Genomic DNA, 12,821 nt, shown 5'->3' on the forward strand with positions numbered 1-12,821 from the left:
ATTAATTGGAAACTTTGTCATTTTTATTTGAAAATTTGACTTATATGCTCAAGTGAGATGATACTTGACCCGTTTTAATGTTTAGACAAATAATCCGTCTTGTGACAGACTAACTGTTGTTTTCAAGTTGCATTCACCTATTCTATTTCCAGTTACATTTCAAATCTTTTTTACAAAACAGAGCCAACATATCTCTTGATTCTCAAAGAGAATAGGAAACACCTGATTAAATGAAGTTTTACAGTATAAAATATACTGAAAATTAAATGTAAGTTTCATTATAATTTAAAGTAAGCCGTGATGGCGGAAACACTCGAATCACCATAAAAAGCGATTCATTACTTACAAGTTACAACCAAAGAATTTATATAAAATACCAACTCTATACAAGTCGGAATATTGATACCCACACATGAAAAATTTGTAATATTGTTAAAACTAAAAATAAATTGAGTTTAATATAATTCGGAACTCTCACTTGAAATTTCAAACAAAGCAAAACATTTCATTGATTAGACGACGGAGAGATTACTAAAAAGCAACAGCAAAAATAATGAGTTATGATCAACAAGTTAAAACGATACTTGAAACATTCTCTTGCCTCTTCATGCATAATGTTGCCTTCCTCTTCTTGGAGCAGAAGTTAACTTGAAAATCACCTTAGTGGATATATTCAAAAAGGCCGCAGTAATTACCCAAAGTAAAATACTTCCGCTCATCAAATGTATAACTATGGATACCCATATGGAACTACCGTGTGGTATAACAAGGTGGATACCGATCGAAAACGCCATCATTGTGGCAAATAAGGACTGTGATAATATTTGCAAGCTACGCTGCACCAATAACCAAGCATCATCGGTCCGCAGAGTCATAGACCATGTCAATAGAAAGAGGGTTAACATGGAAGAACACATTGCATATGCATCTGCTAGTAAAAATACTATAAAAGGCATTTGCTTCACGAGAAGGGCTTGCCCAGTGTTACTGTCAATGCCACCGGGTAGAGTAAATCCTGCTGCAAATGTAATTGTCGCTAAAAGAGCAGCAACAATTGAGAGGGTGTTTCTAATTTGATCCAAATTATTTCCTAATTGAATGTAGGATCTTTTCACGTATGGGTTCACTTGGACTAGCGTGCACATTTTCTCCTGAAATTAATTCAAACATCTTAGTTTTTCAACAAATGATATTGTGAAATGAAACGGCGGGTAGAATTATACTCCCTCTGTCTCGGTCATTTGTTGACCTTTTTCATTTTGGGTATCTCAGTCAATTGTTGTCCTTTCTATTTTAAAAATGAACTTGATGAAAAATTTGATCATTCACACTTAATTTATTCCACTTGTCATTTACTAATTCACTCCCTTCTTTTTCAGTCTGTGGATAATCTTAGTCTCAAGGATACTTTTTGCATTGAACTTGAAGTTTAAATTGTTAAAACATACCCAATCGTCATTTTCCTTGCAAAGCTTGGCGAGTAAGTGCATAGCAGTTTTGCCATTCTTGTCTGCGATGGTCCGCTTAACCTTATCATCTTGGAGCAGTATCTTTGCAAGAATTATATCCTCTCTCTCCAGTGCGCGGTGCAACGGTGTTGCACCATCACTATCAATGGTGTTTTTAAGTTTTTTTATTGACGGAATTTTAAGGAAATTAAGGTAATCTTTGTAAGTGGGAAGTTTTATATGGTGCAAGGGGGTGTCATTTATTTCGCGACACACTCTTTCTTGGTTCTGACAGCTATCGACGAAGGCAAGAATAGCCTCGGTCTCTTCTCTTTTACATGCTTCTATCAAATCAAAGTTATCTTGTTGTATAAGAGAAGGGTTCGTCAACAAATTTACTAACCAAGGAGTATTTGCTTGTTGGGCATAGTCAAGGGCCGTGTTTCCTTGATCATCACGCAACTTGATGATCCACCAATATTTGTTGAGCAATGTTTTACAAGTTTCCTCTGCATTTGGCGAATGAACCTTAATTATCAGACTGAGGTGCAGTGTTTTGCATTTAATTAGACTTGGTGGAAAAAGAGAGATCTAAAATTTAGAAAATAAAAACAATAAAAATCCTTACATACCTGGACAGGAGGATAAACAATGAAGCACAGTAGTTCCGTCGTTGCGACCAAGCATGTCGAAACGAGGCACCTCAATTCCCATAATCGCAATTCCCATAATCGCATCCACAACTCCGGAACAACCAGACTTGACAGCAAGAAAGAAGGGGCTTTCACCTTTGTTGTTGCGAATCTTACACGACGTTGAATCGATTGACAGGATCTGTAACGCAAGTTTTTCATGTTTTGCATACAAGGCGGAGTGTAACGGTGTGTTTCCAAGAATGTTTGTTACTTTCCATGGAGGATATTCTATTGCCGCTAACTCTTCGTTTCCATCCCTCCTGGCACTCACTTGTTCCTGATAACCTCGGACCAAGATTTGCCCTAGTTCTGAATCCTTCTTCCTTGCAGCCAAGTGCAATGGAGTGTCACACGCCCTCTTTTCTTTCTCGAAAATACATTCCCTAAAGATTTTGGTCCTTGCATCGCCAACATCGCCTTTTTCTAAAAGTAGCTTACATGGCCCTGCCTCCCCGGTCTCTGCCCATTCATGAAGCACCGAGTATCCTTTGCTATCGATTTTGTCCATCCATTGTCCAAATGTTTTGAATAGCAACTTCACTACCTTCTCTGTTTTTTTTATGAACGTTAGTGTCTGATCATGTAGAGAGTACTCCGTAATTCCGTATATAAATTTCACCTTAATTTATGTTCCACTATTTAGGTTTGCATTTCATTCTGCTAAAGCTTTGCACCCTCCGTCCCAGTCATTTGTTTACATATTTTATTTTTTGGTATCTTATTTGCCTTTTTATATTAGGCATGCTTCCAATTAGAGCTGGCAAGTCTAACCCGACCCAAGTGACCCGAAAATATTTACGACCCGAAACCGACCTGACACGATCTGACACGATGATCAATGACCCGACCCAGACACGACCCAATATTGACCCGACTCGACTAAAATGATAATCTGACAATTATTACTTAATATTGATCAAATTGAAAGGAATTTAGTGTTTAATTTGATACCTTTGACTTGATTATGAACTAATTAAGCCAAACAATGGTCGAAAAAATAATTTTAATGGTTAAAAATTGAAAAATGCGATAAAATCGCTAGACCCGATAGTGACCCGATCCGACTCAACACATCATTTGACCCGAAATGACCCGACCCGATAATGACCCGAACCTGACCCGATCCAAAAGGGTAAACTGACCCGATACGACCCGAAACCGACTGATCTGATTGCCACCTCTACTTCCAATGACTAGTTGAATTGAAATATTGGGTAGTCCGTAGTTGTATACATGATTTCCAATATGGATAACTTGGGAATAAGGCTTTTAAAACCTATTTTAACTAGGGAAAACCGAAAATCAAGTTTGGGAATTGGGATCAATATGCTAATTTTAATGTTTGGTAAACACTATATTTGAGGTTAATATGCTGCTTACCCAAATATATTGGTTAGCATTTTTGTAAAATAGGAAATTTTACATCATTTTACAAAGAAAACTAACAATCTAGTAATCGTAATCTGTCAATTACCAAACACTCAAACTAATTCTGCTAATTATAATATGCATATTAGTCAAACCTTCTAATAAAATATGTCATTTATAAATTGATTTTGCAATTTGTTTATGCTGAAATTAATCCGTGGTCTAAAAGAAATTACTCTCTCCCTAGTCTCCTTCCTCCTTTTCCCTACATTTTTTTTTCTATTCGATCAAACTAGGGGCGAAGCCAGCTGGTAGCTAGGAATAACACTCGCTAGCCCAAAAATAAATACGAATTTTCAAACAAGATTTAAATCTAGATCAATAGAGTAGAGAAAGGTAGAGTAGTGACCTGAGCAATTGGTATTAGTAGCAAGACTAAGAAGCGACAAGAGACTTGTGGAGCCGACGAGAGAAGTGGAAGGGAAGTGAGACATCAGGATGTTCTCAGCAACAAGATTGAAACCCCTTTTGATCGCATAGAAGAGCGGAGTATTGCCATACTTATCAGCAATGGTCCAGCTCTTCAGTTCAGGATCCATTAACAGTATCTCCATCGCGCATTTCTCTTTCGGCTCATCTATATCTAAGGAAAGGTTCAACGGCGTCTCATGTTTCCAACTCACTGTTAACCACGGCTTCACATGATCATCGTCATCCCACGACAATGATGCGTACATTTTTCTAACACACTTGACAACAATGATGTCTTTGTTGAGAGCCGCTTTGTGGAGAACGGTATACCTGGATTCGATTGTGGTCTGGAAGAGGAGTTTTTTTAGGATATTTGTGGGCAGAATTTTCAAACTCCACCTTGCCTAGGCATGCGGCAATGTGGAAGATGTTTTCCCCATTGGATCGAGCGAGGAAGTATTCGGGAGGTTGTACAGCGAGTACTGCTTCTTTCAGAAACTCCACATTTCCGTCCTCAGCCGCATCCCTCAACGTTGGATCCATACTCTATCCACAACCTTATTGTTTTAGAAAATGGTGTTTGTTTGTTTGTAACTCTGTTTCATTCTTCTACAAGTCCTGCACTATATATTATGCTTTAATTAATACTACTAGTCGTCTAACTCGGTGGAACCTAGCTAATAGCAAAGGGTAGCACCAGATACCCCAAACTTCCAAAAAAAATAGTCTAACTTCTCAATTTTTAATTTGTTACTCTTAAATTCTTAAATGTACGACTTTAACATAAATACTAGTTTTATACCCGTGCAAAAAATGCACGGGTCGTAATAGCAAACGCTATCAGTAAATACGTGAGCATATAATGAGCGTGATTAACTGTTCAATGCCGTGACAATCTAAATAGTCCATATTCGGAAATTCGATATTAGATAAATATTAGATTTGAATATTAGATAATATATATAACCGTATTTTATTAGAATTATATTAAAGGTATTTGACATGTTAGATCCGTACAAAATTGCACGGGATTGGATATGTAATTGCTCGATGAAATGCGCAAATATTGAAGGCTAATTTGCACAAAATATAATTTAAAATTTAAAATTCAAAATAGTAACACTAATCAATATAAATCAAGTTTCAAAGAATATAAATAATGTAATAAAATTACAAATATTCGAAAAACGGGTTAACGTATGTTTGATTTATAAAATCTCTAACTCATCAGACGACTGATTGGGTCTTAGTATTTTATTGGGTCTTAATATTTTATGAGCTGAATGTTTATTAGTGACCCAAAATACAATTAATATTCAGTATCTTATTAGATATTACTCCGTAATATAGTATGGACTGAAAGTTTATTGTTAGACTAAAATACAATAACCTATTGATTGTCCACCCAAAACAAATTCTATGTCCACCCAAAACAAACAACAAACCCTAAACCCTATGTCCAATTGTCCACCCAAAACAAACTCTATGTCCACTCATCTCCCTCCGCCTCTCACCCACTCTCACTATCACTCATATAACCCCATTCATCCTAAAAAAAATTCCCAGATTTCGCCCAAAAACTCATCTGCCTTATCACTCCATAACTCATCTACCTCATCACCCCATAACTCATCTCCCTCATAACCTCCGATAATAAATAATATTTATTTGTCGATTTTGTGTTTCGATCAACATGCAATTGATTATTGCGAGTCCATGATTTAGATCATGTATGTGTTCTTTGAATAATATTTTCGTGTGTATTATATCCATTACAATGTTTTATGGAAATTATGTTATTTTTTTTTTCTGCTTCTTAAATGAAGTTTTTTTTTCCTTTTTAAATTCTCCAAAATAAAATAGTATTTTAGGAACCAAAATATTCAGATCTAGTCATTATAAATGGTTTGATTTTTTTAAAGAATAATCTAATAATTCCGTTAAGAGTTTTTTTTACTGCGATTTTATTGCTTTATTGGCCAACTTTTTTTCATTATTGATCAGATTTTATCTTTTATGAAATTATTTGTTTGAATAGGTTAGATCTAATTAAAAATTTCGATATAATTAAAAATTTGATGTTGTGAAATTATTTGTTTGAATAAGCTTTATTTTGCATTATTTATCAGATTTTATTTTTTGTGAAATTATTTGTTTGAATAAGTTAGATCTAATTAAAAATTTCGATATTTTCTTGTCATTTCCTCGCCAATTTTGTACATACATTTAAATCTGAAAGCAGGTTAAATTAAATTATTTGTTTGATAATAACGCGATATATAATCATAGTCATATCATATCCTATAGTCCCTTAGATTAAATATGAAAGCAGGTTAAAAGAGGAGAGAGAATAATTAAATACCAAATGAGGAGAGAGGGTAATTAAAGAATTTGGGGAGAACGTGGGTTTATTTTTCCCTTAAATCTTGCAGCCAATAAAAAGCTTTTAAAAGCTTCAGCTTTTATAGATAGGGGATAAAATAATAGAAGGATAATTTGCTACCAGTGGCGTAGCTACCTAGTAGCATGGGGTAGCAGCCGCTACCCCAAATCCGAAAATTTAACTAAGAAGATGATATTTTGCTACTCCATATATCGCTGATATGTGTCAAAGAATAAATAAATAACTAGTATGGGTGTCCGGCTTCGCTCGGGTTACCTCTCTTTAGCATTAAAATATATTTTCAATTAACTAAAAGTACTTTAAAGTTGCACAACTCGTAAATTTATTATTAATATATTTTTCTATGATATGAAGTATATCTTAAAATTACAATGAAATAAATTATAAGACAAATTCACTACTCCCGCTATTAATATTTTACTTAAATCGATTGTTTAGCTAATTTTTCATATATACTCTTTTTGGTTCTTAGTATTGTTAATTTTATTACATTCGTTATTATTACTTTTACTTTCACTACTCTCACCGTAATTATTGTTACCTAATTATTCTTACTTTCACTACTTGTACATTAATTTTGATAATTTCAACACTCCCGTTGTTACTTCTGTCACTTTCACTACTCCCGCTCGCTGCTAATATTGTTATTTGACTATTCAAATAAGTGATTACTATCGTATTACTATATCCAATATTACTACAATTCTTTTCACTACTAACTAACAAAAATACTTTTTACTCTTTAAGTATCTAAGGAGTGATTACTATATCCAAGGTTACTTTTATTACTCTCACTACTCGGAAAAAATATATTACATATATGCATTAAATTAATTAAGTCAAAATAATTATGGAATATTATATTTTTTTTGGAAATCTAACTTAATTTATTTACTTTTAATAGTTTCCAAAATATAATTTACTTATTAATAGTTTCCAAAATATAATATATACTCGAAATAAATATATTTTTTTATGTTAAAATAATTATCATCTTTATGCTAATTAATACCATAAGTGGGACATATTTATTTTTAAGGAAAATCACCATATTCCGGTGTTCTCTAAATTAATACTTCAACCAAAACTATATAATATTTACATTGAAGTCCCTTGTTCAGGTCTATCGCACAGTGCTATTGATTTAAAACTATATAGTATAATTAATTAGTATAGATTTATTTAATTACATTGAAGTCCCTTGGTTTCTGGAATTAATATATAGTATTGATTGATTGATTGATTGATACGTTTCTAAGATAGTATCAGAATGTATATGGTCTAGTGGTAAAGTATAAGTACATCTCTCAGGAGAGTCGTGTTTGACTCCTACAATAAGCAATTTTTTTCACGTGTTGAGTTGTGTATTGCTTGTATATGGTACCCACATTATCTTTTAACCCCATCGAAAGCTCGTTTATAATTTTTTTGTATAATCTTTATATTGTAATATTATTATTATTATTATTATTTCAAATTATATTTTATTTCGACATTTATATAAGTATGTTATAACATAATAATTTTTAATATTTTATAATTTTATTTGTTTTTCAAAAATATTTATATTTAGTTAGATTTAAAAGGAGAGAAAGTGGAAATATATAATGACAAAACGAGCTCGAGCTTCAATTTTTTAGGCTCGACGAGTTTCGAGCCGAGCCTGAGCTTGAGCCAAAAAAATGCTTAATGAAAGGTCTTAACTACCTAGGATTGAGGCACCGCCATTCCTGTCAACAACCACGTTAATTAATCGCGAAAATATTTTTTTCATATTTACAAATTGAAAGTGTAGTTCTTATTGAGCAAAAAAATAAAAAACGAATTGTTTATAAAAAAATTCTATGTTGTTACTGTGCTCACGGCTTCACGCTACTTTCGCTATCCCAAATTTTCAATCCTGGCTCCGCCCCTTTTTGCTACCCAAAAATTTTACAGGTTCGGCCGTCTAAATCATCATTTTTTATTGCTGGTCGTAATTTAAAAATATCTGGCACGTTTGGTAAGAAACGATTTGTTCAAAACATGAGTTGATGATCAATTATGATGTACATGATACATGGGTATAACTAACTATATTAAATCAAGGAAATAGCGAATTAGTCTAACTCAATAGTACAAATGATGGTGGAATTGCGAAACAAATGAATAGCGGTGAATTAGTATAACTCATGTCATGGGCGGATCTAAAGCACGTGCCATCATGAATTTTTAGGGTTAAATATTTTTTAAGTACCGAATGTTCCTCCCAGGGTTTGAACCCTTGACCTCGAGGTTACATACCATCTCCTCTATCATTGAACCACTTGTGTTTAGTGTTCATTTAGATATTAAAATATAATATATCTTATCATAGGAGATATTATTCATTATTAATTACAAAATACATTTATTTCAAATTTAAATATTTCAGAAGAAAATTCAAAATAAAATACTAATTTTTAAACTAAAAAAATTGAAATTAGTTATTTTTCTATTTTTTGGGAGGAAAACAAATCCGTGATAAAAAAATGCGGTTTAAAATAAAAAATAATGTATCAGAAAAAATTGTGTACCCCCTTTGGATAAATTCATGCGTCCGCCCATGACTCATGTCCATAATTGATACTTCCTTTGTATTTTAATTTTTTTTTCCCAAATTTCAAATTTCACCTCATTGAATTTTTGAATGTGTCAAATCGGCTGAGTCATGCTTCCGACACAGTTACTTTGAAGAAATTAGACTGCTCCAAACAAGTATATGCTCTGGAGTACAAGTCTGAGGCTAGCAAGACCAAACTATGCAAAGCAAAGGCCCAAAACCAAGTAAGGATACCAAATGAGTATGTATTAGGCCGACTTAGGCCTATGTATTAGGTTTAAGTTAGGGTTATATCCCGACTTTAAATATGTATTTAAACCTTTCTCTCTCCTCTATGCGGGTGCGGCCTGACCCAATTTGAAACTCCTTGGACTTGTCCGTATGCAAGCAAAGAACATGAAGTCATAGGTCAAATGTAATTACCAAAACCCATCTTCACCTCTCAACCAAGTTCAGTTCTGACTCCACCTTCCTCCACAAACTGATGCAAAATGGCCCGATTTGTCGAGATTCCGATAATTTTGTTATTGTTTTTTTTAAAGACGAGGGATATAAAAACTTACAGAGCAAGTTCCTCGAAGGATGGAGGAGTTACAGACTTACGGCCTTGATAAAGGACCAATTTGTTAGAACACACTTGGTTGATGATGCCAAGTTTCATTGTTATTTAATTGTTTGCTTCCTAGTTATAATGTTTAGCATTTGAAGCACTCAATGAATTTCCAAAGATGGTTCAAGAATGATCAATAAAGTTATGACAAGAAATCCCTTAGCCTTAGTCAAATGTTGTAAACGATTACAAATGCTTAGTGATTGAACCAATCAAATGGACTCTCAAAGACGGCTTAACATGATCAATATGAAGTCAACAAGAAGTCAAGACAATGATATGATCCTAGCATTAGTCGAGAAATGTAAGAGTAAGTGTAACATTCTCATTTACGTCAAGTGGCTGCAAAACCATGCAACAGTGCACTGCACTGTGGTTTCTGATACTACCGTATGGAGGGACTTTTATTCGAAATGTTTAAGTGTCAAAATCTTTACAAATTTCATATTCTCAAAGATTTTACATTTGAATTATCCCAGTTTGAAAACAAATCTGAAAAAATCAATTTGCAAATCTCACATGTGACTCCTCTAAAGTTGTGCATCTACTTTTACATAAATGGATAGTTGATTTAGTCAAGTACTAAAGCACTCTTCCATTTGTGGTAAGTTGTCACTTGTCAAATGTGTTGAAGTTTTAAATCTGAAATTTTAAGTCACAAATCCACATTGATTAATCCTCTAGATTTGTGCATTTACCTTTTACTAAAATGGTAAGTTGAACTTATCAAAGTTTTAAAGCTACAAATGTTTTTTCCCATTTTGGTAAAATGTCACATGTTGAGTGTTTGGGGTTTAGTTTTCTGAAAAAGACTAAAGTTTTGTGTGCTCAAGCAACCCCTAACACTTACCATCACTCAAAGACTACTTATTTTATTAATGGATTAAATTACTTTAAAGTGTACTCTTTAGGTGATTGTTTTCACTATAAATAAGGAGCATTTGCATCATTTATTACCTAAGACTTTTCTGAGCATTAATTGTTAAAACACTTTGCAAAACATCGGCTCTTGTTCTTCAACTTATTTGAAAAACTGTTTTCTATTTTAAAAGTCTTCAATCGTTTTTCAAAAGAGCTGTAAATCTCCATGCATCAGTTCGCTGCACTGTAGCATCTGAGTTTGTTCCATGATTCTCGTGTTTAGGTCTTAATTGTGATCTCCATGTTCATTAAGTGAACGATTGAGATTCAAAGACTCTGTAAACCTGTGAGATAGAACTTAAGTCTTGAAACGGAGTAGCTTTGAGCAAGTGAAAGTCTTGAAGCGGAGTAGCTTCAAGCAAGTGCAACCGGAGTAGGTTGGCGAGTTATTTTCATTGTAAAGGGTTTAGTTGTTTGAATAAATTTCTAAACAAGCAATAAAATAACGGTTGGACGTAGGCCTCGGAGTAGAGGCTGAACCAATTTTTTAAAACATTGTCTTGTTTGTTCATTTACTTTTACGTTTGTTCTCCTTATTTATATCTTGTTTATCTCGCAATACATCCGTGTCACGAGTGTTCAATCTTTTGTGTCTCAAACCTGCTGATTGATTCAATCTTGTGAACTTAAAACGATTAAGCATCTCAAGTTTTCAACTTAAAGGGATTCACTTAAGATTTTCATTGCTAAGAGTATTCAACTTAAAAAGTATTTACTTTATATCTTCATTGCTAAGTTGAAGAAAAATACTCTTTCATTCATACTTTTCTGGTTTGTGCAACAGTCGACTTTACTGTGACATATACTGAGCTGAATTCGTGTGTATATACTTCTAACTCAAATAGTTCTAAGTATAAACACCTTTAACATTTAAAGTATTGTCCATATGAGCTTAGTCTATCGTCCTAGATTTCAAAGAAGCTTAATTCAAGCTTAACAATTTTAATTGGACACCTAATTCACCCCCTCCCCCTCTTAGGTGTTCTCGTCCTTGACTCTTCACAATTCTTCACCTAGGTGTATGTATGATATTGTCACCCATATTTTTTATTTTAGTTTATAATTTAGGTAGTTTCTAGAAGTAATACATTCTCTTAAAATGGCCTTATTTTAAATTTTAGGGTTTTTCTCGTTTGTACCCTCGTATTTTTACGTTTTCTCACTTGTACCCTCACCTATTTTTAAACCCCACATATACCCCTGTATTTTCTCACTTATTCTCAATTGTAACCTTACAAGAATTTTCTGTCAATTGAACCGTTAGTTTTAACGGTTGTGCAAATTTGGATATCAAATTCATATACAGAAATCAGAGTAGTTCCATTTACAATATCACAACTAGCAACTGGAACACAATAGGATGGCATAGACCACACTTGATTCAAACATCAACTTTATAATTGGGATGAATCTCAACTTTCCCAATTCAATACCACTCCAAATTTTAGCAGAGAAAAACATCCAATTTCACGCTATGATTGAGCTAAATAAGCCGCTAAGTTGGCTCGACATTTTCAAAAAGACTCGAAATAGCAAAATTCAAGTTATAACAACCCAGAAGCCGAAATCAAATTCAACATAGGACGGCCTTATCACGATTAATTTAAATAGATAAGTAGTAGCAGGACCTTGAATTTGATTAGAAATTCGAATGCAATTTAAACCTTAACTACCATAAAATTGCCCCAAATTTGTAATATAGTGGAACATAATGAACCCAGAAATTCTTCCAATTTAAACTTCAAAAAACTCCGGATATTTCATTGAAAATGGTCTCACTGATACATGAACCAACTCAACCAAAACCTTAAGGTGATGGTTGAGGCCCAACTATTATAAATATTCCTATTACGCTCCCTCACTCAAATGCCCATTGGGCTTGAAGAGTGGTTGGTTGTCACCAGGTTCCCCGTCTTAGGGGTCTTTGGGTTTCACTTCGAGTTTTTGAGAAGTTTTGAGGTTGCCAGGATTTGAACCCGTGACCTTCGGTCACACTGGCTCTGATACCATGATAGAATAGGATGAAAGTAATATTTGCATTGATAAATTATATGAATACAATAGGTGGGTATTTATACAATTAGAAGAACTTGACGAACAAGGTAACAATCCTAGAATTACTATAATTACAAAGATACGGTAAATATAAAATATTTACAAAAGATTACGAAGGATCTTTAACAGCCTCCCGCAAGATGGACGAGCTAAAGGCGAGACTAAGCTTGGATAACAGAAACCGATGTCGATAGCGTAGCAACGGCTTAGTGAGAATGTCAGCTAGTTGATCATCACTCAAATATGGTGTGTAAAGATTGGAGAAGTT

General features: G+C 33.7%; 1 protein-coding gene across 1 annotated transcript; it reads right to left on the minus strand.

The window, feature by feature from the left end:
- Positions 1-605: 605 nt before the first annotated feature.
- On the minus strand, positions 606-4,248 carry LOC141654710 (protein ACCELERATED CELL DEATH 6-like). Its single transcript, XM_074461831.1, has 4 exons — positions 3,921-4,248; positions 2,081-2,692; positions 1,449-1,957; positions 606-1,151 (listed from the first exon to the last, which is right to left on the minus strand). Exons 1-4 carry the CDS (start codon positions 4,246-4,248, stop codon positions 606-608), a joined length of 1,995 nt encoding a protein of 664 aa, XP_074317932.1.
- Positions 4,249-12,821: the final 8,573 nt, after the last annotated feature.

The sequence above is a fragment of the Silene latifolia genome, chromosome 5 (genome assembly GCF_048544455.1).
Source record: "Silene latifolia isolate original U9 population chromosome 5, ASM4854445v1, whole genome shotgun sequence".
Classification (NCBI taxonomy): domain Eukaryota; kingdom Viridiplantae; phylum Streptophyta; class Magnoliopsida; order Caryophyllales; family Caryophyllaceae; genus Silene; species Silene latifolia.